Here is a 27,274-nt window from a genome sequence, read left to right as displayed (position 1 = left end):
GGAGAGTGTTGGAAAGGTTTTTCAAACACAGTGAGGAACTATTGCTTACATTTACACACAGACCTGGTACTTTTATGCGTGCTCAAGCAAAAATGACTTGGTCCTGTCGGTGTCGGATGGGAATTTAATGGATCCAATTCCATTCGGATCTCAATTTCGGGATCCGAGAAGACCTCTAACGTGCAGTGGTTAACAATGCTGCTTCTAGCTCACATGTACCATGTCTTCATGGTTTCAAATGTGCCTGCTGCTAACCTTAGGTTTGAGGATAAAGAATAGAATAAAACAAAATAGAATAGGAAGGTGGTTGCTAACTAACCTTGGGTGCAAGGACGTAGAAGTATCCGGTGCCGTTGGCCCTGCAAATGAGCTTGCACTTGTCCTTGGGGGAGATCCCGGAGTACTTGGGGACCCAGACCACAGAGGGGGTAAGACGGTTGGTGTTGAGGCTGAACCCATTAAACGCCTCACACTGCTCCTCGCGGTAACTTTTAGCTAAGACAGGGAGAGAGAGGTCAGATGTTACAGGCGAGGACCAACCATACACGTTGGCATATTTAGAGTCATGTTGATTAATGTGTACTGTCCCAGTAAAATGAAATGTAATAGAGTAAAAGTAATAGAGTAAAGCAGTTGTAGGTTTTGAGAGACGACCTGGCAGGGATCAACCTCTCTTGGAGCAAGGTACAACATGTTGCCATGGTCCGGAAGAAGTGGAGTGAGCTCATTGACCTTACAATATGTCCCAAAGGGAATGGAGAGGATTAAGTAATTAAATATAGGTCTTGGGCCGACTCTTACCTGTGTCAGAGCAGGGGTTCAGGCTACAGGAGCGGTACTTGACCCGGACCCCTTGGCAGTATTTGCCCCCGTTGGAGGGCACTGGGTTGTTACACTCCCTCTTGGCCAGTTGGACACCCCCGCCACACGTACGGGAGCAGGAGCCAAACGAACCCCACCTCCCCCACCGCCCGTCCACCTGGGGTGAAGTTATAACAGGTTATTATACGGCTATAACAGTTATTAAGGTGTTATTACATGGTTCTTATAAGAGATATGACAACATGGCCTATGTCAGTGGCAAATGCTCCAGCATGAGTAAAAGGCCTAAATAAGTATGTTTGACAACATGGGGCTTGCGTCATTCACACCACAGTGGTAGGGGATTCACATCTCTACTGACATGACATATCTCACACTGGTGTGAGAATTGCTTGAAAGCTTGAAGTGTATGAAGTGTGTTGACAAGTGTTGGACGAGTGCGTGTGTGCGTGCGTGCCTGCCTGCCCACCTGCATGTGCGTGCATGTGCGTATCTCACAGCCTTACCTTAGTCTTGTGTATATCCATCTTATCCATGCAGACGCCCCTCATACACAACTTTCCATCCCCACAGGCGGTGCCATCAGCCCAGGGGAAGTGACGTGTCTGACACACCAGCTGGCCCCGGGACATCCCTGTACACCAGAGCCGACCACAGGGCGGCTGCATGAAGGGACAGGGCTTGGAGCCATCTCCGAAGGCCAGCTCACACTGCCGGTCCAGGCTGTAGGAGGATCCAGGGAGGACTTCAGGCAGGGCCAGAGGCTTCAGGGGCTGATCCAGCAGACACTCACCTAGTGAACAGAGAGAGATAAACACAGGCTGAGCGTACTGTATTTCAAGTGCCTTCAATTCAAGTGTTTAACTGCTCTGTCTTTTTGCATCCTTTGTCTTTTTTTATTTTTCTGTCGTGAAACACTTTGCACGTGAGGATTAGGATTTGCAAATGTTTGTGTGAGTGTGTACGTGTGTATCTCTGCGTGTGTGCCCGTGTGTGCAGATTAAACAAGTGCACAGCCTCTCAGCCAGTCACCCAGTTGTGACCCGGTGACGTCGACCCCTTTGAAGACGGCGCTTCAGAAACTGCTGATGGTTTATTACACTTAGCTGTTAAAGGCCAACCCCAACCAAAAACACACACACACACACACACACACACACACACACACACACACACACACACACACACACACAGGAGGTGGTACGTCTACCTCCTACAACATACACACACAATCTCTTGACTCGGCCAAGTCTAGTTTAACCCATTAGTGTGTGCTGTTCCATAGGCGTCTACCTAGTGTCTGCCTAATGTCTGCCTTTGCCCTGCTGAGTGGAGTAACGATCACACACACACACACAAGCACACAGACATGCACACACACATGTGCACGCACAGACATATACAGAGACACATGACCACACACACACACACACACACACACACACACACAAACAGATACATGCAAATTAATTGACCTAAGGCTAGGGTTGCAAAGGGTCGGAATCTTTCCGGTGAAATAGTAGCTTACAGCAAAGTGTGTTTAAATAATTTCTAACTTGTTAACAATTTCTGCTAGTTAGTTTTTGCTGCCATGTGGGTTTTAGCTTGCTTGTGCCTGCTAACTGAGGAGTGTGTTAATTCACCTGTTTCCATACATTTCATTTTAAAACATTATCTTACAAAGGAGTTGTTTAATTTAACTGCTTAACTATTTATCTATACATGGAATTGTATTGTTGTTTTTTTTACTCCAGAGGCACATCTGATGTGTGGAGACATTTCACTGCAGCTAATGTAAAAGGAAAAGCTGTGTACATTTGCAAATACTGTGCCAAATCATATGTGAAAAATGCAACAAAGATGAAAAATCATCTGGTGAAGTGCATAAAGTTCCCTCAGCACTCACAAAAAGCAACCTCTGACAAAAGTCCCTCTACTTCTATTCGAGGTGAAAATGATGAATCAGACACCTTATCGATAGCAACAGCTCATGGTCCTCCTGGAATCAGAAGTTTTTTTGACTCAATGGAGGAATGTAGTCAGAGAAATGCTGATGAATGTCTTGCTTGAGCTGTGTATGCAACTGGTTCACCTCTGATACTCACAGGCAATGTGTATTGGAAGAGATTTCTGAATGTTCTTCGCCCAGCATACACCCCTCCAACCAGACATGCTTTATCAACTTATTTGCTGACTTCAACAGAGTTCAAGTGAAGGTCAAGCAAATCATAGAGAAAGCAGACTGTATTGCAATCATCTCTGATGGGTGGTCGAATGTTCGTGGGCATCATCATCTCCACCCCTCAACCAGTATTCTACAAGAGCACAGACACAAGGTACAACAGACACACCGGCCTCTACATAGCAGATGTGCTGAAGGCAGTCATCAATGACCTTGGACCACAGAAGGTATTTGCACTGGTGACAGACAATGCTGCGAACATGAAGGCTGCTTGGTCTAAAGAGGAGGAGTCCTACCCTCACATCACACCCACTGGCTGTGCTGCTCATGCATTGAATCTGCTCCTCAAGGACGTCATGACACTGAAAACAATGGATACACTCTACAAGAGAACCAAGGAACGAGTTAGGTGTGTGAAGGGTCATCAAGTTATAGCAGCAATCTACCTCACCAAGCAAAGTGAGAAGAATAAGAGCACCACATTGAAGCTTCCCAGCAACACCCATTGGGGTGGTGTTGTCATCATGTTTGACAGTCTCCTGGAGGGGAAGGAGTCTCTCCAAGAAATGGCCATATCACAGTCTGCCAATATGGACAGCCCCATCAAGAGGATCCTCCTGGATGATATATTTTGGGAGAGAGTGGTAAGCAGCCTAAAACTCCTGAAACCTGTAGCAGTAGCCATTACACGGATTGAGGGAGACAATGCCATCCTGTCTGATGTTCAGACTCAGCTTGCAGATGTAAGAGAAGAAATCCATTCTGCCCTGCCCACTTCACTGTTGCTCCAAGCAGAGGACACTGCAGTTCTGAAATACATAAAAAAAACGTGAAGACTTCTGCCTGAAGCCCATACACGCCACAGCGTACATGTTGGACCCCAAGTATGCTGGCTAAAGCATCCTGTCTGGTGCAGAGATCAACAAGGCCTATGGTGTCATCACTACCATGTCTCGCCACCTCGGCCTGGATAAGGGCAAGGTTCTTGGCAGTCTGGCGAAGTACACTTCCAAGCAAGGGCTTTGGGATGGAGATACATCTGTGGATCTGTTTGGGCGGTATACAAATTGGAGTGGGTCTACGGTTTCTGGGATAATGATGTTAATGTGAGCCATTACCAGCCTTTCAAAGCACTTCATGGCTATGAACGTGAGTGCTACGGGTCTGTAGTCATTTAGGCAGGTTACCTTAGTGTTCTTGCGCAGAGGGACTATGGTGGTCTGCTTGAAACAGTGCCATTATTAGTGCAATGCCCATTACATTTTTTTAAAAAATTTTATCCATTAACCTCTTACATCTAGACGTTCCGCTAGCGGAACACCTGCTCCAATAGCCAATGATGGGCGTGGCGCGAATTACAAATTCCTCAAAAATACAAAAACTTCAATTTTTCAAACGTATGACTATTTTACACCATTTTAAAGACAAGACTCTCGTTAATCTAACCACACTGTCCGATTTCAAAAAGGCTTTACAACGAAAGCAAAACATTAGATTATGTCAGCAGAGTACCCAGCCAGAAATAATCAGACACCCATTTTTCAAGCTAGCATATAATCAAGCTAGTGAAAATACTGCCCCCTAGCCATAACAGGTTAAAATAACATAAAATTGATCAGAAATACAGTGTAGACATTGTTAATGTTGTAAATGACTATTGTAGCTGGAAACGGCAGATTTGTTATGGAATATCTACATAGGCGTACAGAGTTCCATTATCAGCAACGATCACTCCTGTATTCCAATGGCACGTTTTGTTAGCTAATCCAAGTTTATCATTTTAAAAGGCTAATTGATCATTAGAAAACCTTTTTGCAATTATGTTAGCACAGCTGAAAACTGTTGTTCTGATTAAAGAAGCAATAAAATGGGCCTTCTTTTGACTAGTTGAGTATCTGGAGCAACAGCATTTGTGGGTTCGATTACAGGCTCAAAATGGCCAGAAACAACGAACTTTCTTCTGAAACTCGTCAGTCTATTTTTGTTCTGAGAAATTAAGGCTACTCCATTCGAGAAATTGCCAAGAAACTGAAGATCTCGGACAACGCTGTGTACTACTTCCTTCACAGAACAGCGCAAACTGGCTCTAACCAGAATAGAAAAAGGAGTGTGAGGCCCCGGTGCACAACTGAGCAAGAGGAAAAGTACATTAGAGTGTCTAGTTTGAGAAACAGATGCCTCACAAGTCCTCAACTGGCAGCTTCAATAAATAGTACACTGTGGTGGATGAATCAGAATTAGTTGGGTAACATAGATGATTAAGATGTTTTATTAGTATAATATGCTTATGTGAGATACTTGTCATTAGAAAGTGTCCTTTGGACTCTGGTATGTTTCAGTTGCACGTTTCCCTTAGCTGGGGCTCAGTCACTTGGGGCCCAGAGAGGGGAGAGGTCAGACTTGTCTTCATGGGAATGTGTCTTTACCTATTCTTAAACCATGTGAAGGGATGGCGTGATTAATAGGGAACCAATGACTTGTCTCCACAATGTCTGTGAGAAAGTCACTCCCTCCTTTTCTTTATTGTGGGGAGGTTTATGGCAGTGTCTGGGAACATTGTATGTCCCTTAGATCTCGCACTTATCCTGTGATAGTATATGGCATAGAGGTTCACTCTCCCCAGTGAGCCTGTCCAGGAGTGGGGTCAAGAGGGGGTTTGCTTGAGATGGGAGTATCTAGAGTTGAAAATTGATATATGCCATTGGATGAAATGGTGTTTTTGTAAATACTCCTCTCTAAAGTAAACAGTCTTTGTGAACCATTCCTAACTATCTGTGGTTTGTCATGTCAAAAGGGGGTGGATCTTGCTATAAAGATCTCAGTAGCCATTGTGTAATCACCTTATTCAATGGTTCTGTCATGACGTTGGCCTCTCCCTTTTGCACACAATCCACCCTGTGTGTAAAGGGTAGAAAAACTCTAAAATTCCAGGAAAGTCTCTGGCCACATGGCCCATAGAGAGACAAAGGAAATACTTCCAACTCATAGAATTGAAGAATCCAGCTACAAACTGATCCGCTGGTACCATTTTGTGATACTCAGAAGAGACAATATAGCCATATTACCATAAAACTGTTTATATAATAGACTCAGTTTAAGACTTGCCTCATATGGGTGTATGGAATGTATTGATAAGGATAAAGCTTTTGTAAGACATTGAGATGCTATGTACTGATGTAATGTGATAGAATTGTATTTCTGTAACCAAATCTAACTCAGTCATAGGCACGCCCCAGGGACATATACAGGACCAGGCGTCATTTGACCAGCCTGTTCGATGGGCACTATAAAACACTCCCTGATTTACATTTCTCCAGACCAGGCCTACACTCCGTTGGCCAAATAGGTTCTACCATCTAATTCCTCTACTGAAAGTGAACCATACCACGTGGTTAACTTTTAGACTATCGATACTGACAGAATAAGAACAAGTCTTTGATATTAATTATTAGTCTGCAGCTAAGTAAATTATATCATTGAACGCGAAGACCAACGAAGCAACCATTCGATGACGACATTAATGAAGGTCGCTCTGAAAGATCCATTCTAACCGAGAGAGAGAGAGAGAACGCGGACAAAACTCCCCAACAGAACCGAACACTCCAACAAAGAACGACGACACACTGAGCGTAAATATATATTGATTGCAATTGTTCCCGAATGAGTGAGCCTTCAATTATCAATTGTAATATTCATGAACTCTGTGTAAACTTCTCAGCTGACCATTTATGACCCATTGTTCAACAGGCCGACCTGACTGTTTAGCCCACAAGGGCACATTCCGATACCAATCCTTTGTTGACGATAATTACTGTTTGTATGTTTTTCTGTTAATTACTTAGTGTAGTAAATAAATGATGTATGGATGATTTTAGTAAAGACTGGGTTCGTGCAGATACAACAATTTACGATGTTTTGGAATGAGACTGAACTAGAGGTAAATACACCATTTAAACTAGGAGATAATCGGCCTATACTATAATAGAATATAATATTATAGTATAGGAAAGTTATATTAGGAAAATTATAGCTTTGTAATCTGAATATTCTCCTTGGTGCCCCGACCTCCTAGTTAATTACAATTAAACGATTAATCAGTTTAATCGCGTGATAATAATTACAGGGAGCTAATTGATAAACATATATTCAGTTTAATGGTACCCCCAAAGACACGACAGTTCATTCAAGAGAGTGCATTATTGAAGGTCAAGAGCTTTTGCAAAAATATCTTAAGTATTAAAGATGTAGTTTAACTCAGACTGGTGTGTTTGTAACTCTCCTCATTTGGTAATGCAGAAATTAGCCACCACAACACGCAAAACACTAGTCTCAACGTCAACAGTGAAGAGGCAACTCTGGGATGCTGGCCTTCTAGGCAGAGTTCCTCTGTCCAGTGTTTGTGTTCTTTTGCCCATCTTAATCTTTTATTTTTATTGGCCAGTCTGAGATATGGCTTTTTCTTTGCAACTCTTTGCAAAAGGGTTTTCTAATGATCAATTAGCCTTTTAAAATGATAAACCTGGATTAGCTAACACAACATGCCATTGGAACACAGGAGTGATGGTTGCTGATAATGGGCCTCTGTATACCTATGTAGATATTCCATAAAAAATCAGCCGTTTCCAGCTACAATAGTAATTTACAACATTAACAATGTCTACACTGTATTTCTGATCAATTTGATGTTATTTAATGGACAAAAAATGTGCTTTTCTTTCAAAAACAAGGACATTTCTAGGTGACCCCAAACTTTTGAACGGTAGTGTATATTTGTTATGTAGGGTATCTTATTTATCACACGCGCACAGCATATAGATATAGAGCTTTTGAGTGGAAACAATGCTTTTATAAGCCCAATCATTGCTCAATAATTCAAAATGCAATCACATGTTAAAAATAGTTTTGATGGCTACGATTAAAAATAGCAAGAACAAATAAATGTCTCAACTGGTAATTGAAGCACGATTCCCATTTGCCATTGAAATGCATAGGCAATGGAAGGCAGGCTTCATCAGCGCATCACACAACACTTTGCAATGAGCTGGAGGCAGTATGCATTTTGAAAAAGTATACCTATTTGTTTGAAACCTGAAAGTTTTACTACATATTATACTTTGTTTCAAGGTAGTCTAGGCAAAATCCGACCATATCCATAGAGGCAATTATATTATAAAGACTTCCAAATGCCATTGAAACCAGTAGCCTATTTTTCTCATGTTCCATAGGTTTTCAACTTTCTTTCATTGTCCAGTAACCAAAGGCACAATCCTAGTCATATTAGCAACCCATGCTAGTTGTTGCATCTTTAGATCTCCTCTCTTTCTAAATTTCTAAAGGATATTTTCATATCTGTTACTTTGACAATGGTATTTTCATGCTAATTGCATTATGAAACGAACATTCATGCGTAGCCTACTGTCTTGTGCACATTGTTGCGCTTATAATGTGAAGACACAGGCTAATAGTTTATCAACATTTTCTGATCTGTTGCATCAGACTCATTGATTTGTGTATGGTTTTTTTTATGTAGCCTAGGCCCAGTGTTGTGTTCGAGACCACCTAAAGCGAGACAAATTCAAGACCAAAACCGGAGCAAATCGAGTCCGAGTCAAGACCAAAACCGGAGGGAGGTCGAGACCAAGTTGACACCGAGACCGGGAGGAGGACAAGTAGTTCGAGACCAATTCAATACCAAAAACAGAAAAAAAGAGAGTCCCATTCAAGACCATGATTGTAATTCTTTGTCCAGTATTTCTGCATATTTCAGAAGAACATATGGATTCTATAGACATTCAGAATGGTAAACAAATGCATGCTGAGGGCAATTATTACTAACCCAAACACAGCGGGAAATAATGAGGACCTTCTACACATTCAGAGAAGGGCTAAGGATTTATAAAATAATAACAACAATAATTACAATTATATTATTCTTTTCAATCATGTTCTGATTTAATCTCTTCAGTTCAGATTTTATCTCTGGCGAGATAAATCTACCTAGCTAATTCAGCCAGTAGCTAGGCCATGAGAAGCTGGATATAAGGCACATGCCATTCAACTGTATTTGGGCAAAATTTGGGAGTGACAGTGGAATAAACCAATCACATTTTGACTTGTAATGAGTGGGACCGTTTTTACAAAAAAAAAACGTATGGAAACTTCTGCTTTATCAAAGGCCACCAGATCACTGCGCAATAGCGAGCAGTAGTTTTTCCAGGGTCAAGCTAGCTATCTTTTGCTGTTGGCTAGTTTGCAGTGGCTGCAACAGGTGTTATTGAAGAGGATGTTGTTGCTAATTTGTTAGCTTCACCCTTTTCAAGAATAATTTTTGACAAGAAGTTAACCTTTAACTGCAGTGGGCTAAATCAGGGTCACACAGAGTGATTCTTAGTAGTCTTAAAAAAAGTATACACCTCACACATGGTTATGGGCTTAAAAAAAAGACACCTGTACCATGTCAGATATAGAACTAAAATGTATTCAAATTGTTGTTCGCATCCCAATATTACACTTTATTTACATCACAGAAGACTGAAATATAACAAAACTGTTTGACATAGAAACATATTCGTTGTTTTTTTTAAAGTAATCTTTACTAATTACGAAATTATGAAAAATATTAATATCATTCCGCCCATGAGGCCAAAGAAGGCGCTTTTGGTCATTGACTGCAGGGAACGGTTGTTTCAAATGATCATCATCTGGTGAGTGGAACTGTGTTGCTGTTGTTCTTTTGCTCATTCTGATTGGGTGGGCCTGGCAGGGCCCCAGTGGCTTGGCCTGTGTCCAACCAGGCCCACTCATGCCTATGCCCCTGATGCAAACAGCACATGATGACTGAATTGCACATCACAAATAGTCTACTAACCAAGACTTCAGACTAACATTTTTCAATACCTGGTTTGCATACCCATTGTTGCCTTAGTTACCATTTATTGGTAGATATCATAAGTTGAAACGTCTTTCCTACCTACCGACTATAGATTACATTCTTCTGTGAGCTGCTCCATGCCAAAATCAGTTAAGAGCTGCGCACTCTTGCTGCCTGCCTGCAGATGATATTCTGCTGAAACTAGGCTGTGTGCGCAGCGTGCATGTGAATATATTTCACGTGCTTTGCAATTGTGTAGGCTACTTTGTGCAGGATTTCACTATTGTACTACATACTTGATATTGTATACCTCCACTACACTACTTTGTTACACATAACTGGGGGTTAAGAAGTGAGTAAATGCAATGCCCACTGAAATAAAAGTGGGTATACGGCATATACCTGCATTTATAAACTTGATGGTTTGAGCCCTGACAGCCTTGGTATATCAGGCCATATACCACGGGTATGACAAAAACATTTATTTTTACTGCTCTAATTACATTGGTAACCAGTTTATAAAAGCAATAAGGCACCTCGGGGGTTTGTGATATATGGCCAATATACCACGGCTAAGGGCTGTTGAGTCATGCCTAAGAACAGCCCTTAGCCATGGTATATTGGCAATATACCACACCCCCTCGTGTCTTATTGCTTAAATATCCCCCACTACACCACTGGCTTAAATAACCCCCGCTATCCATATGTATTTTTTCTTCTTCACCTGGGAATCATATGTTTTACAAAAAGTGCACTCTCCTACGTACATGAGTGCGCTGGTATTACCGTTGCTGTCTTTTCAGCATCACCAACCTGTCACACAATGAAGGCCTAGGTCCAATAGGTTCGCCACTGCGCAAACATGTCTATAATAGATATAAAGACTGTAAAGGTATTAATGTTTCAAGAAAGGAGTGTATATGTTTGGCCTGGCAAAGCGGTTGTATGCACTTATTAAATGGAAGCTGATAATTATGAGTTTTTTACTCCGCTGGTCTCGGCTGACTGAGTACAAATGTCTCTGACAACGAGACAAGACCGAGACACAAAAAAATATGGTTTCAAGACCGGTCACGGTCTCCAGTACTACAACACTGCCTAGACCTACTGATTGTATGAATTTGGGTTCTATTGTCCAACATGTGTCCCAGTGTCTGCTGGGGTCTTTGACAACTTTTAGGACCTTTCTCCACTGCCTGGTGGTCCTTGAAGGTCTTGACCTGCTCCACTACAGCCCCGTCGATGTGGATGGGGGCGTGCTCGGCCCTCCATTTCCTGTAGTTCACGATCAGCTCTTTTGTCTTGCTGACGTTAAAAAAAAAATATTTAACCTTTATTTAACTAGGCAAGGAGAGGACAGGTTCTCCTAACACCACACTTCCAGGTCACTGACCTCCTACTTATAAGCTGTCTCATCATCTTTGGTGATCAGGGCTACCACCGTTGTGTCATCATCATCAGTAAACTTAATGATGGTGTTGAAATCGTGCATGGCCACGCAGTCATGGGTGAACAGGGAGTACAGGAGGTGACTAAGCACGCACCCCTGAGGAGCCCATGTGTTCAGGGTCAGCGTGGCGGTTGTGCTGTTGCCTACCCTCATCACCTGCGGGCGGCCTGTCAGGAAGTCCAGGATCAAGTTGCAGAGGGAGGTGTTCAGTCCCAGGGTCCTGAGCTTAGTAATGAGCTAGGAGGGCTCTATGGTGTTTTAGTCAGTGAACAACATTCGCACATACAGTGGGGGAAAAAAGTATTTGATCTCCTGCTGATTTTGTACATTTGCCTACTTACAAAGAAATGATCAGTCTATAATTTTAATAGTAGGTTTATTTGAACAGTGAGAGACAGAATAACAACGACAAAAATCCAGAAAAACGCATGTCAAAAATGTTATATAATGATTTGTATTTTAATGAGGGAAATAAGTATTTGACCCCTCTGCAAAACATTACCCACAGAGGTCAGATGTTTCTTGTAGTTGGCCACCAGGTTTGCACACATCTCAGGAGGGATTTTGTCCCACTCCTCTTTGCAGATCTTCTCCAAGTCATTAAGGTTTCGAGGCTGACGTTTGGCAACTCGAACCTTCAGCTCCCTCCACAGATTTTCTATGGGATTAAGGTCTGGAGACTGGCTAGGCCACTCCAGGACCTTAATGTGCTTCTTCTTGAGCCACTCCTTTGTTGCCTTGGCTGTGTGTTTTGGGTCATTGTCATGCTGGAATACCCATCCACGACCCATTTTCAATGCCCTGGCTGAGGGAAGGAGGTTCTCACCCAAGATTTGACGGTACATGGCCCCGTCCATCGTCCCTTTGATGCGGTGAAGTTGTCCTGTCCCCTTAGCAGAAAAACAACCCCAAAGCATAATGTTTCCACCTCCATGTTTGACGGTGGAGATGGTGTTCTTGGGGTCATAGGCAGCATTCCTCCTCCTCCAAACACGGCAAGTTGAGTTGATGTCAAAGAGCTCCATTTTGGTCTCATCTGACCACAACACTTTCACCAGGTGTCCTCTGAGTCATTCAGATGTTCATTGGCAAACTTCAGACGGGCATGTTTATGCATTCTTGGGCAGGGGAACCTTGCGGGCGCTGCAGGATTTCAGTCCTTCACGGCGTAGTGTGTTACCAATTGTTTTCTTGGTGACTATGGTCCCAGCTGCCTTGAGATCATTGACAAGATCCTCCCGTGTAGTTCTGGGCTGATTTCTCACCGTTCTCATAATCATTGCAACTCCACGAGGTGAGATCTTGCATGGAGCCCCAGGCCGAGGGAGATTGACAGTTCTTTTGTGTTTCTTCCATTTGCGAATAATCGCACCAAATGTTGTCACCTTCTCACCAAGCTGCTTGGCGATGGTCTTGTAGCCCATTCCAGCCTTGTGTAGGTCTACAATCTTGTCCCTGACATCCTTGGAGAGCTCTTTGGTCTTGGCCATGGTGGAGAGTTTGGAATCTGATTGATTGATTGCTTATGTGGACAGGTGTCTTTTTTACAGGTAACCAGCTGCGGTTAGGAGCACTCCCTTTAAGAGTGTGCTCCTAATCTCAGCTCGTTACCTGTATAACAGACACCTGGGAGCCAGAAATCTTTCTGATTGAGAGGGGGTCAAATACTTACTTCCCTCATTAAAATGCTAATCAATTTATAACATTTCTGACATGCGTTTTTCTGGATATTTTTGTTGTTATTCTGTCTCTCACTGTTCAAATAAACCTACCATTAAAATTATAGACTGATCCTTTCTTTGTCAGTGGGCAAACGTACAAAATCAGCAGGGGATCAAATACTTTTTCCCCCCACTGTAGGTGTTCCTCTTGTCCAGGTGGGAGAAGGCAGTGTGGAGTGCAATAGAGATTGAATCATCTGTGAATCTGTTGGGGCGGTATGCAAAGTGGGTCCAGGGTGTCTCGGATGATGGTGTTGATGTGAGCCATGCATTTCATGGCTACAGATGTGAGTGCTACGGGGCGATAGTCAATTAGACAGGTTATCTTGGCGTTCTTGGGCACAGGGAATATGGTGGTCTGCATGAAACATGTAGATATTACAGACTTGGTCAGGGAGAGGTTGAAAATGTCAGTGAAGACACTTGCCAGCTAGTCAGCCCATGCTCTGAGTACACATCCTGGTAATCCGGCCTTGTGAATGTTAATCTGTTTAAAGGAATTACTCATATTGGCTACGGAGAGCGAGATCACACAGTCGTCTGGAACAGCTGGTGCTCTCATGCATGGTTCAGTGTTGCTTGCCTTGAAGCGAGCATAGAAGGCATTTAGCTCATCTGGTAGGCTCGTGTCAGGGGGCAGTTCGCGGCTGGTTTTCCCTTTGTAATCCGTGATAGTTTGCAAGCCCTGCCAAATCCGACGTGCGTCAGAGCCGGCGTAGTAGGATTCGATCTTAGTCTTGTATTGATGCTTTTCCTGTTTGATGGCTCGTCAAAGGTTGAAGAGGGATTTCTAATAAGCGTCCGGATAATGTCCCACTCCTTGCCTGTAGCTCAGTGCGGTCGCACACGAATCCATGGCATGCCTGTAATCCATGGTTTCTGGTTGGGATATGTACGTACGGTGGGGACGACGTCATTGATGCACTTATTAATGAAGCCGGTGACTGATGTGGTAAACTCCTCAATGTTATTGGATGAATACCGGAATATATTCCAGTCTGTGCTAGCGAAACAGACCTGCTGTGTATCGGACCACTTCCGTATTGGTTCTTCCTGTTTGAGTTTTTTGCTTGTAAGCAGGAATCAGGGAGGGCGAGGGAGAGCCTTGTATACGTTTCTGTGTGTCGAGTAAAGGTGATCTAGAATTTTGTGGCCTCTAGTTGCACAGGTGACATGCGGGTAAAAATGAGGTAAACAGATTTCAGTTTCCTTGCATTAAAATCACCGGCCACGAGAAGCACCACTTCTGGGTGTACATTTTCTTGTTTGAATATGGCCCTATACAGGTTGTTGAGTGCAGTCTTAGTGCCAGCATCGGTTTGTGGTGGTAAATACACTGCTACTAAAAATATAGATGAAAACTCTCTTGGTAAATAGTATGGTCTGCAGCTTACCATAAGGTATTCTAACTCAGGCGAGCAAAAACTTGAGACTTCCTTAACATTAGAGAACACGCACCAGCTGTTGTTAACAAAGAGACACACACTCCTAATGTCTCAAGGCACTCCTAACTTGCGTGCGTGCTTGTGCTACTTTGAACCAGCCATTGTCGTTGTCTACTTTTCTCTGTCCTGAGGAAAAATGTCATGTAACGGGCATGAAAACAGAATGGAACGAACAGAGCATTTTTCTTCTATTCTATTTTAACCTATGTGGGAAGCATTGAGGACTACACCTAGCTGCCCAAACCACTGCGGTGGTTCTTCGTATAACAGCCCCTCTAATTTGGGACAGATGGTCAGGATAGCAGGCCTTGAAATAACAGTTTGTCACTGATCTGGGTCCAGACCTTGTGGTTTGCCCTGCTTGGCACAAGCTCCATATTCAAGAGAGTAGGATTAGGATGTCTGCAGAGAGAGTTCTCTCTCTCATTGTCTGTAATGTAACATTTTGTGAGTGCCTCCAATGTTACAATGAGTGTAGCCTGTCTGATCTGTGCACATGTCCCATTTAGAGTTATCTGATACATGATTTGTCTTTACGACAGAGACAATTATAGCTGTTGTTACCCCATCAGGTCATATTCATGGCTGAGAGGTTATTATATTCTTGGACTATTTGAAGACTCATAGTCATTATCTTAAGCAGTATAAATGTCCAAAACACATTTCCCTTTCAGGGACAATAACTACCATCTTATCTATTTGATCTTATCAGGCGGAATTGACAAAAATCAAGAGACAAATGTCTGCTTTGCGAAGTAAGTCAGCCTGCTCCTTGACAACCGCAGGCTTCATAGCTCCCTAGTTACTGACCCAGTGGCAACAGATAACAGGCTAGACTGTGTTTGTGACAGGGACACAACAGGAACAGAACAGGCTCTGTGATTATGTGCTCAGCAGCACGTTAGGATGGGCATGTGTTCTCTCAATGTGATCAGCCATCAGCAGTCCTGGTGCCAACACAACACAAGATGTTTGTACTGTATGTTCTCAACCAGTGGGTGTGTTATAAGGGGGGCCTGAAGCACCACAGTGAGACTGAGTTCAGCTGAGTCTCACTCACACCTCTTTATCAAACACTCTCCCTACATTCCTTCCTCTTGTTCTACACAACAATGGTCAGGGGTTAGGGATCAGAGGGTAAGAGTCACGATGACTCACCATTTCCACTGTCCAGGCAGTTTACCAACCTTGTAGGGTTTTCCCACATATTACGTAAGATAAATGGGTTAAGGGTTTGCCCACTTATTGCATACGGGTTTGCCCACTTATTTACCGGCAGCACTCAAGGGTTACCCACATATCTCTTTACCACTACCACACCTTAGTAAGGGTCAGGTATGTGCTGTGCCTATGTGTGTGCGTCAGGGGTTAGAGGTCAGAGGTTCTGCTGACTCACCATGTCCGCTGTCCAGGAAGTCAGTGATGATGGCTGCGCTGCAAGGGGACCAGGGGCTGGTCCTGTTGATCTGGATCAGGGTAGGGGACATCATGTGGTTGTCCTTCAGCTTCCCAAATGTCTCCTCACACGCCTTCACATTGTCATGCGGCATGTTGAACACGTGGCCTATAGCAGGAAGAGGAAGGAAGGGAGACATTACTGTCAACTGTGTCATTCATCTTTGTTATTCAATAAATGACTTACTGGATTTACTTGGGCAGCATAGGTCATATGCCTTGTCGTCACTTGGCTTGTTGTTTTTGTCAGTCAATAAACACTGGACATTTACAAAATTATTTTATGGTTGCTCAGGTATTGTGAAAGGAGGTGATACCGTCAACAGTTTCGTTTTTGTTTGACAGTTTTTACAGCTTTACATTCATATAAAAATACAATGAGAATCTGCATGGATATCGGTCTTGCTTTATATCAGCTCTGATGCTGTTCAAACTAAAAAGTGGAAATCTGGGTCATTTTTAGGAACTATTCTTGTCACACTGACAAAACAGAAACTTTGGGTTCTCAATGACTGTGCCAGGGGGGATTGGAGAGGACATTTGGTTTGGGTGAATGGGTTCACCCCATTGAGTCAATTCAGGAAGTAAACTGAACATTCAATTCCAACCCTGGAGGACGGACTAAGGTGGTGTGACAGAGAACTCACCAAGCTCATGAGCAGTGGTGAAGGCGGAGGGCAGACCGTCGTCTTCTATCACAGAGCAGCTTCTCTTGGGGTCACACATGGTGCCCACATCAGCCATGCCCAGGGTGTCACAGGTGGAGGCTCCACACAGGTCCTGGACAGGAGATAACACACACACCAAACACTGGTCAGACAAACACACTCATGTCTCCCATTACACATGGCAATTACATTTCTATTGCTGTTCTGAGATTTAACTAGGATATTCCCTTGCTGTCAAGCTAATTTGACCCTCTGACTTGTCGTGCTTTTAATACCTTGAAAGAGGAGGACAACACAGTAGTATGTACTATATATAGTGATTATACTGTGTGTCATCAAATCAAATGTTATTTGTCACATACACATGGTTAGCAGATGTTAATGTGAGTAATATCATTATGCTGTGACAAACCATTCTAATACATCTGCTTTGGCTTGCCATACGGTGTCAAGTTCTCCCAATAGGCATTGCTTTCTGGAAACCCCCGCTACACATTCAATCTACCTGTACTTGAGTTAATGTAAATGCCTCCAATTGTTTTGCCAAGTAGCAAAGTTTCAAATTGACCTATATTTCTGCACCACACTGTTTTAAACACATTAGATGTTAGTGAGTGAGGACCAATTTGGACCTCATTATCAGTACCTAAACAACCCATGGAGCAATGCCTTTCTGTCCAGTTTGTATTATTCTGTAAGTAAATCTGTGAAACTCAATTTAGTATGATATAGTATGTTACGTTAAGTCGGGTTACATTATGAATGGAATAGCGGTCGTACAATATCATACAAATTAGAGGACGTATAGTATCATACATTTTACCTGGTCGTACAGTAGCATACGAATTAGATGACGGAAGTTATCAAACATCTGGGAGAACATATAGTATTATATGTCTTTCTCTGAGACCAGGTTGATTGTTGCGTGTAACAACAAAGTAGAATTACGGGGAGAATTTACATTGGCGGTTTGGGGAACTAACAACAAAGGTTAGGATAAATTACGTGAAAGGTTAGGGGAACTAAAACAACAACGGTAAGGTGAATTTAAGTAGTAGTTTAGGTGAATTGGGTAAAGTTTAGAATAAAGGTTAGGGGAAGGGTTAGCTAAAATGATACAGTTGTTCCCGACGTGACTTAAACACACAACCTTTAAATTGCTAGACGTTCGCGGATTACGCCCAACCAATCTCCCTACTTTTGTTTCTGTCTAAATTAACTAGACCATTAGTAGGTATCATACATCTTGGAGGTGCTCAGAAATACATTAAGTATGTTTCGTATTGCTCTGATGCCAGGCTGTGCACACTAGAGTAGAATCTTCCACAAACACACAGTAAAAACCCATCAATCCCCAAGTTCCTCTCAGCTTTGATCTGGTATTTAAAAGTATATCCAAACTGAAGCCTTAAAGTACTGTGACAAATTATTTGCAGTATATACCACAATTGTTAGACAATGAAAATCCAATCCAGATGTGTGTGTGTGTGTGTGTGTGTGTGCGTACGTGCGTGTGTTTTAACTCAATATCAAATAATAAAGTACCTGGGATTCTTTTCAATTAAAATGGTCAAAAAGAGTAATTTCTCAAGCAATCATTTTTTTACGACTATCTGGGAGTGGTCTGAGTGGGGAGGGAAAAACTGAGAACTAGCTGTCTTTTCAAACAGCTCTTACACTAAAAGGCCATTATCATCATATTCACAATTTCATATTATTATTCCAACCTCATAGTGTGGAAATATATATAAAACACAGGACAATCAAATTTTTTGATTGCACGAGGCCTATGAGAAAATATACTAAACTGCAATGAGCTGCTGTGTTTTCATCTGCCAATGACCTACTTTTCCCATCCGCCATCTGCCATATCTTTCCATGGTGTGGACTCACTCACCCAGCTGTTTAACACACATACACAGACACGAACGCACGCACGCACACACACACAAACACAACTGCCAATCCTGACTCTCCATCCTATCCATCTTTCCACGGTGTGGACTCACTCACCTGTTTAATGACAATGACAAATAATATTGTTCCAATCCTGACTAATCATAATTAAAAGACCCACTGCTTTCGGTGACCTTGTATGATTTGGGGTGGCAAGTAGCCTAGTGGTTAGAGCATTGGGCCAGTAACCAAAAGGTTGCTGGATTGAATCCCCGAGCTGACAAGGTAAAAATCTGTCGTTCTGAACAAGGCAGTTAACCCACTGTTCTACGGTAGGCTGTCATTGTAAATAAGAATTTGTTCTTAACTTCATCGGGGTAGGGGGCAGTATTTTGACGTCCGGATGAAAAGCGTGCCCGTAGTAAACTGCCTGCTACTCAGGCCTAGAAGGTAGGATATGCATATTTAGATTTGGATTGAAAACACTCTGAAGTTTCTAAAACTGTTTGAATGATGTCTGTGAGTATAACAGAACTCATATGGCAGGCACAAAGCTGAGAAAAAATCCAACCAGGAAGTGTGGAAATCTGAGGTTTGTAGTTTTTCAAGTGATTCCCTATCCAGTATACAGTGTCAATGGGGTCATTTTGCACTTCAGGCTTCCGCTAGATGTCAACAGTCTTTAGAACGTTGTTTCATGCTTCTACTGTGAATGGGGAGAGAATAAGAGGTCTTGGAATCAGATGACTGAGAAAATGACATGAGCTCAATCGCCCACACTAACGTGAGAGTTAGCTGTGTTCCTTTTCATTTCTGAAGACAAAGGAATCGTCCGGTTGGAATATTATGGAAGATTTATGATAAAAACATCCTAAAGATTGATTCTATACATCATTTGACATGTTTCTACGAACTGTAATATAACTTTTTTGACTTTTTGTCTGAACTCACTGCGCGAGCACAGTGGATTTGGATTACTCGACTGAACGCGGAAACAAAATGGAGGTATTTGGACATAAAGATGAACTTTATCGAACAAAACAAACATTTATTCTGGAACTGGGATTCCTGGGAGTGCATTCCGATGAAGATCATCAAAGGTAAGTGAATATTTATAATGTAATTTTTGTCATTTCTGTTGACTCCAAAATGGCAGATATCTGTATGGCTTGTTTTGATGTCTGAACATACATGTATTGTGTAACATGAAGTCCTATGAGTGCCATCTGATGAAGATCATCAAAGGTTAGTGATTCATTTTAGCTGTATTTCTGTTTTTTGTGACACCTCTCCTTGCTTGGAAAATGGCTGTGTGGTTTTTCTTGTCTAGGCGTTGTCCTAACATAATCTAATGTTATGCTTTCGCCGTAAAGCCTTTTTGAAATCGGACAATATGGTTGGATTAACGAGAAGTGTATCTTTAAAATGGGATATAATAGTTGTATGTTTCAGAAATTTGAATTATGAGATTTTTGTTGTTTTGAATTTGGCGCCCTGCTATTTCACTGGCTGTTGAATAGTGTGTCCCACATACCCCAGAGAGGTTAACTGACTTGCCTAGTTAAATAAAGGTTAAATAAAAAAATACTCCCCCTCCATAACATAAGTCATGTTGCTAGTGACAGCTCAGTAGGGCCTGGAGGGACATTCAAAAGCAACATGTTGTTGCACAGCATTGCAACAGAACAGAGTAGGGCCGGGAAACAATCAAAGTTGTAGTGATTCAATCAATCAGCCAATGGCTGATTAGTAGGGGCCTGGCGGCATATTCAAAAGAAACATGTTGTTGCAAAATGTTGAAAAAGCAATAGCGAGAAAGAATTAGGCTAGGCACTAAACAAGTTACACAACAACAAATGCAGCAGCTTACAACGACAACTGGAAACCTTGGTCTGATACACCAGTATCACCGGGAAGGGATTTATAAGATCTGGAAATACTTAGCTAGGTGTGTCCTTCCCCCCTTGTTACCCTGGTGTGTATCTGTCTATCATGGAAGTTAATAGCAAACTTAGTGTAGAGTTACTCTCCCATCCAGCCCTCTCTGGGGAAATATGAATCTGGCAGGTTTATGGTCAGAATCCATTACTAATCTTTTGGAAAAGGGGTTTTCACATACACTGCACATTCTGTGGACGTTACTGTGCGATCTCAGCAAGCTGCAGAGCAGTAAGGAAGGAGCCATGGGGAGAACTGAGGCTCCCTGTGAGAGCTGAGTGGTCTATATAAAACACATAAGTATAGTACATTAAACTCAGCATAAGTAAACATCACATCAGGCGCAATCTGTGCCTTACTCAAGCCATTGTGCTGTTGATTGCAAACCATTTCAAGACCCTTTCACAGGCGTCTAAATCTAATGTGCCTAACCAGCTGGGGAGAAATGGTTGAAATGGCATTAGAAACTGATTGAAATTACGTCACTGTGATGTCATGCCCTCTGGGTATTTAGAATGAGAATGCCTATGCCACAAGCATGGAAAGTGTCCTATGACTGTCTCCTGCTATGGACCAAGGTCAGCTGAGTGCATCATCAGCATCACCACCAGCCCATGTCTGTCAAAACCTATTCATTTTCACTGTGTCAAAGACGACTCCTCTCCTCAAGCAACACTGACCCAATTGGCACCCGGTGGTACAAACAGCAGACTTTCATTAGGCTTTTATAACATCCAAACTGTTCCATGTGTGCATTCCCCCTCCTTCTCTTTCCATTTCTCTCTCTTCCTCTCTGCCTCTATCTCACTCCAACTCCCTCTCAATTTGTCTACTTTCTCCCACTCTCCCCCCTCTCTCTCTCTCTCTCTCTCTCGCTTTCTCCCTCTCTTTTTCTCTCTAGTTCTCCCACTCTCCCCCTCCTCTCTTTCTCTCTCTCTGAGTCACAGACTACATACCAGTGTCCACCACAACTCAGCTTTAACATGTTTAATCAGACTTGTTATTATTATAGACAGAAACGAGTGGAAATGGAAAGGAGAGCTCGAGAGAGAGAGTGGGAGTGGGGTGAGAGGAGGAAGTTAGGATTACTGCCAATGAAAGACAGTAAAGAAATTAGCTCACACAAGGGTCTGCTGTGTGGTAGTTGTAAGGGCCCATTGGGAGTATTGGGTCTCATAATGACAGCTTCACAGCTGAAGGTGAGATATGTTAGTCTTTCACGTCCACTCCAATGTTCAGGAACATTAAGACTCATTTGTCATGAGGAATAATCTGAATGCCTGAGGGAGCTAAATTTAAACTGAAACTGATTGTTTCAAGTCTTTCTTTCTCCCACTTCCTTTACAAGTCCCCATGACAGTATCTTTTAAATGATGAGCCCAAGCCCATGCTTTGGAAGGTTTTACCTCACAGAACTGCATAGTATCTCAGTGGTCATAACAAATCCTGTTGCCAATGGTCTGTATGGTTACCAAGATTACGACAAAGGCAATGACTGCAGAGTGTAATTCTAGAGATAACATATTCATCCAACTTGTTGAATTAGGTTTTATCAATCTACTCCACTTCTACTAGGCCTATTATCATTGACATTACTTTTCAAGTCTACATTCAGCCTATACAGCTGCCAACTAAGCCAACCAAAGTGTCACCTGGAGAGATATGATTCTGACACATTCAATTTTCTAATAGTGATGCTGATCCATATTGCCATTTTTGCCACTCTTTGCCACTCTTTACCACAGCGAATGTGCTGACACACACAACAGTCAGTCTCTGATATGTTATTCATGTGTAATTACTTGGTTATAGCCTGGCATGAGACTGTTTATATTTAGTGGTTTTAGGATGACAGGCTCATATGGTGCCGCTTAAAATGACTTGCAAGGCTTCTTTGTCACTTTTGGGGTTTTGAGAGGAAAGCGTGTGACTGATGATGGCCAACTGTGCCACGCCACACTGCCAGTGCTACTAAGCCTCTTTTATTAGGTGTAAATCTGAGGGACTCGATAAAGTTGGGCTATATTAAAGGTAAGGTTTAGCCAACTGGAAACCACTATGGTAAATTAAAAAGCAACAAGATGTGTAATAGTGTAGTTATTGTGTAGTTGTTTAAAATCTCCAGTGTATTTTGAATACTCGACAATAAATTCTCCATCAATTTTCAGAATGATTTTCACAATATGTGTAGGTGAACAACCCTGACGAGTGACAGGTTGATAGGTAAAAAAAAGAATCGGTGTAGAGGTCACATGGTAGAAACGCAGGAATGAATGAAAATACACACAAACAGATCTAAATCAAAAAGCTAAAACTGAGCCAACAACCCAGATGAGAAATGTGCACTAGGCAGAGGAGAGGTGTGCTGACTCCTGTCCCTTGCGGCTGGCTGCAGCTGCGAGGATCTCCCTCCTCTAGTGCTGCTGTGGTTTCAGACTGGGGGCAAACAAGTGGGCCAGAGACGTGGCGGGAAGGAGGGAAGGATAGGGGAATTTCTGACATGTTCATGGTGATCTTCCCCAGGGGCATATTTAATGGGGAGCAGGCAAGGCATCCTCAGAGGGGGAAGGGGGAGGTGGGGAGGGACAAGCCAGAGCATTTACAGCTGGAGGCAAGGCAGGGTGGGGAAGGTCCACATAAAACAAGACACTTCCGATTGCTGCATCCCTCGGGGTACTGACGGACTGACTGACACTCCCTTGTCACAGAGCACAGGTCAAATAACTAAGCTAGTTGAATTAGTTTATTGGTAAATTTCCTATTGGAGTATTATGTTCAGTATGTTTGCTGGAAAGTACAGTGACTTGGTCATTAAGAGATTGGCCATGACATAATGTGCTATATGACATGATCCGGAATTATTTAAATTACATCTGCCAAGTAAGGGTGGTTGAGTACAGCACTGCACTGACATTAAGTTTGGCTCTGACAATCTATTTATTGCATGAAAGCTCTGAGACTACAGTAGCTAACTGCATGGTAACTGTATTCCTTGCTACTATTGGAGGTGTCTGAATCTCTCTCCCCACTAAATGCTTGCCAACCTTCAAGACAGTTAACCATGGACAACCTGCTTTACTAAGGAAACCAGAGGACTGTATAACGTCTGTGTCTGTCTGTCTGTCTGTCTGTCTGCCTGCCTGTCTGTCATATCACGGCTGTCTGAAACTTGGCTGAGAAGTGAGTGTTCGCATGTCTCTTCTTGGGTCAAAGAGCTACACCTTCTCTAATAACGGTTGGAATGTAAGGAGGGACTTCAACTCTGACCTTGTCTGAAATTTAGAAATGAATCAAAAAGAAAATATGTCAGCAAAACAGAAACAAGTAACTGCCACTCTGCTCTGACAGTAATTATTTCTGGTTGTAATGGTAAACTTGGACCATGTCCATCCCTGACCTTACTTCAGTGTTAGGGCTGACCAGCCGGTTGGCCACGTGGCATGTAGAGTCTTGTTGTTTGGCTGTGTGAGTAATGAGTGGTCTGGTCTGTCGACACTGTGCTGTGGGCGCGGCCCTCCTTCTCCCTCTCTCTCTCTCTCTCCCTCCCTCTCTCTCCCTCTTAATCTCCATCTCCCACTCCTTCTCCCTCCCTCTCTCTCTCTCTCTCTCTCTCCCTCTCCCCATCTCTCCCTCTTCCTCTCTGTCTACCTCTCCCTCCCAACAGGTGGGTATTGTCTCAGAGTTCATCAGAGGTGGAAAGTGTGTTTGAGTGCAAATCAATTAATGTTTAAGGGCAGGGACAACCCACTGAACCCAGCCTTTTATAAATAAGCATTGTGATTTGTGAACAAGCATAAATCAAGTCAGTGTCTACTTTATGAGACCTGGGGTTGGGTTGGTTTAGCTAGTTTTACGTCTACGACTATGTCTCATGTGCCATTGGGTTTACATGGATTTATGCCAAGGCTCCCATACCTCCTTGTGACACATGTTCTATCATATGGCATCTATGACACCATAGACAAACACATTGCCTATAGCTCACCGATGACTAATAGAAGATGCTGGTCAGCATTATAGACTGGATTAGACTGCTTATGTGGTGCATTCAATTATATTCCCATTTTCAAACTATTGCAATGGTCCAATGCATCACAATAATCCTCATTCTGCATGCAGATTACACAGTAATTCTAATTGCACAGATGCATATATATTTGCAAACCAAGGTAAAATAGAGGGTGCTTAAATCTATCCAGTTTCACTGCATGTACAAGTGTGAGGTCTAAAATGGAAATGTGTTTTTTGCTTATTGCAACTCCCCCTGAGAGTGGGGTCACAGGCAGGAATCAACCATTATTGACGGAGACCCTGGAACAATTAGGGTTAAGAGGGAAGATTGATAGATCATAGATTTTTCATCTTGTCAAATTCAAACTAGCAACCTTTCGGGTTACTGCCCCAACACCTTTGCAATAAGCTAGCTACCTGCCATCCCATGCTCCCATGGTGATCGCAAGGTGACAGAGAGAGAGAGCACCCCATGTTGACAGAATAAAGCTCAACTTTACCTGCTTGGTGAACAGTATGGCAGTATCCCAATACTCTGGATGCTTGTCGTTATTCTTATTCATCTTTTTTTGCCAAGTGCAGAAGTTACGCAGCGTCATTGCTGCATTGCCTGAGACTTTGGGTCCTTTGTCATCATCAGTTAGCACAATGAACTTGACAACTACAATGTTGATGGAGTTGAGAATACTGGGGTGTTTGTAGAGCCTAGCTGCCACAGACATGAGGGTCAAGAGGTAATGTTTAAGGTCATCTCCATGGAAACTAGCCATGGACTCATCAGCAACAACCAGCGTCTCCACGTATCTGGGGATGGAGGCAAATCTCTTGGATCTACCTTGGATACCTTTTAACATTGTTTCAGTCACATTGTGCCCTTTGTATAAGTGCTTGTATTTCTCCAAAGACGCGGCGACCTCGGGACTCAGACCCGTGTCCACCGCGCACCTGGAGGTCGAGTTACCATTGAAGTTATCGTTGCTACGGCGCCGGATAACATGCACGCTCTCGGCGCTCCTGGTATTTCCTGAAGTGGTGTCATTGTGGACAGGGTTGATGAAATATTCCCAGCCTTTGAAACCGAATGCGCCTTGCAAGCCCTTGCACAGACTCAGCGCTGCGTATGAGAGCCGGTCTGAGTTGACATAACCAGAGTAAAAACACCTGCTCAGGTCCCCGCTTGCAGCTGGACTGGAGGCAGAGACGGTGCGGGAAAGGAAATTAGAATCTGGATGCAAATCAAGCACTAGCTCCTGCTGGAAGGCGCTTATTTTAAGAACAATTATCCCCGTAAGAATATCCTCGCCGTTGTCAAAAACATTATGCTCATATTGTTTGTCATCCAGTCTAATGGGGTAGCAAAGTTCACTTTCACTCTCCATGCAATTAACGGATCTGGAGTGTAGAATCACGAAACAATAGAGCAATATTGTCCTTATGAACATAACCATGATTGATTGTATTGAGTAACCTAATGTAATGATCAGGAATTGAAATGAACAACAGAAATAGCCTGCACGAGCCGTAAGCGTTCCCTCTAATGCAGTCGTAATCAGTGATCGATACAACGGAGAATAATCCAAGGCGCGAATGGAAGGCTATTCTAAAACATTGCAGTTACAAGTCCGCTCAGTGCAAAATCCTTCAGTATCTGACCCGTTCCCATCATCTACCTGTCTGCTGAGCCGATTGCTGCCTTCTGTGGACTTTATGCTTTTGCGTCATGAGTAGCCTAAATATTGAGAAATTGTAATCAGAGTTTTTGGGGTCGTAACTAGTTACCACAGCCGCAAAGTCTTAATTATGGTTTAACCCCGCCTATTTCTACAATTTCTCTTAAAATCTGATTTTAAACCTAACCCTACATGTATCCCTAACCTTAACCCCACTGCAAACCTTATGCCTAACCATGACCTTAAATTAAGACTATAAAGCACATTTTTGTTTCAATGAATTTTTACGATATAGAGAATTTTGACTTTGTGGCTGCAGTAACTAGTGACAACAGAGTTTTTGGGGAGGCGCTCGGGAAAGCTCATTGGTTATGCGTCTCAGTTCAAGGTTTACTCTGCGACCACTTGAAACTCTGTACTGCATTAGCATCACCACTTCCGCGCAGCACACGAAAAACAGGGTTTCCGTCCACTTACCCCTCGAGCTGGGTCTGTGCTATGGTATGCAGTGCATAGCGCGCAGCCTGCCTCCATACACATCTGAATCCAACGCAACATTCAAAGCAAAGTAGCACAACACCAAATTAGTGATATAGTTTGCCTATACTCTACAAAATGTCATTTTATAACATGGCTTTGTGAATTAGTAAGATGTATCTAGGGTTAGGCTATGCTTCAACACCCACTGATGATACAAATATGGTCATCTTATTGGCAGACGAGCTCAGAGACAAACATCAGTGGCCGTGGATAGTGTGCATAATTTTAATCTTGTGCTCAATATAAACATTCTTTTTGGGGTTTATAATTAACTGAAACTAGTGGGCTACATGCCTATGCACTGTAGTATAATTGAGCCAGTGAGACAGCGTATAGGCTATATCTGATTATAAAGTAATCAAGCTATCACAATCATCATACTAATCATCTTCATCAGACCATTGGGGAAAAGTCAATTCAAGTTCAACACGAGTTTATAGCCTACAATGTAACACAGTTGCCTAATGTTACTATGGAACTGTGAAAATAATAATACAACACAACCTTGACAAAGTGAAACAATGTGATGTGTTGGGTACTTTTACTTAACGTTCTTGCTCTTTCAAGATCGTTCAAAACTCCAATTTAATTTAGATTGATGCCTG

At 42.7% G+C, this 27,274-nt stretch overlaps 1 protein-coding gene across 1 annotated transcript in view; it reads right to left on the bottom strand.

Annotated features, from left to right (window-relative positions):
- Positions 1 to 26,212, bottom strand: part of adamts15a (ADAM metallopeptidase with thrombospondin type 1 motif, 15a) — a 33,757-nt gene extending 7,545 nt beyond the window's left edge. Inside the window, exons 1-6 of the mRNA XM_014195837.2 lie at positions 24,960 to 26,212; positions 16,594 to 16,726; positions 15,888 to 16,055; positions 1,329 to 1,615; positions 802 to 979; positions 320 to 495 (exon numbers count right to left, since the gene is read on the bottom strand). Coding sequence (XP_014051312.1) covers positions 320 to 495; positions 802 to 979; positions 1,329 to 1,615; positions 15,888 to 16,055; positions 16,594 to 16,726; positions 24,960 to 25,907 — 1,890 coding nt within the window. The 5' untranslated portion in view covers positions 25,908 to 26,212. The remainder of the gene's footprint in view (positions 1 to 319; positions 496 to 801; positions 980 to 1,328; positions 1,616 to 15,887; positions 16,056 to 16,593; positions 16,727 to 24,959) is intronic.
- Positions 26,213 to 27,274: the final 1,062 nt, after the last annotated feature.

Source organism: Salmo salar, chromosome ssa04 (genome assembly GCF_905237065.1).
Source record: "Salmo salar chromosome ssa04, Ssal_v3.1, whole genome shotgun sequence".
NCBI classification, from domain to species: domain Eukaryota; kingdom Metazoa; phylum Chordata; class Actinopteri; order Salmoniformes; family Salmonidae; genus Salmo; species Salmo salar.
Note: the sequence above shows the minus strand (reverse complement) of the source record. Positions and strands in the feature narration are given on the sequence as shown.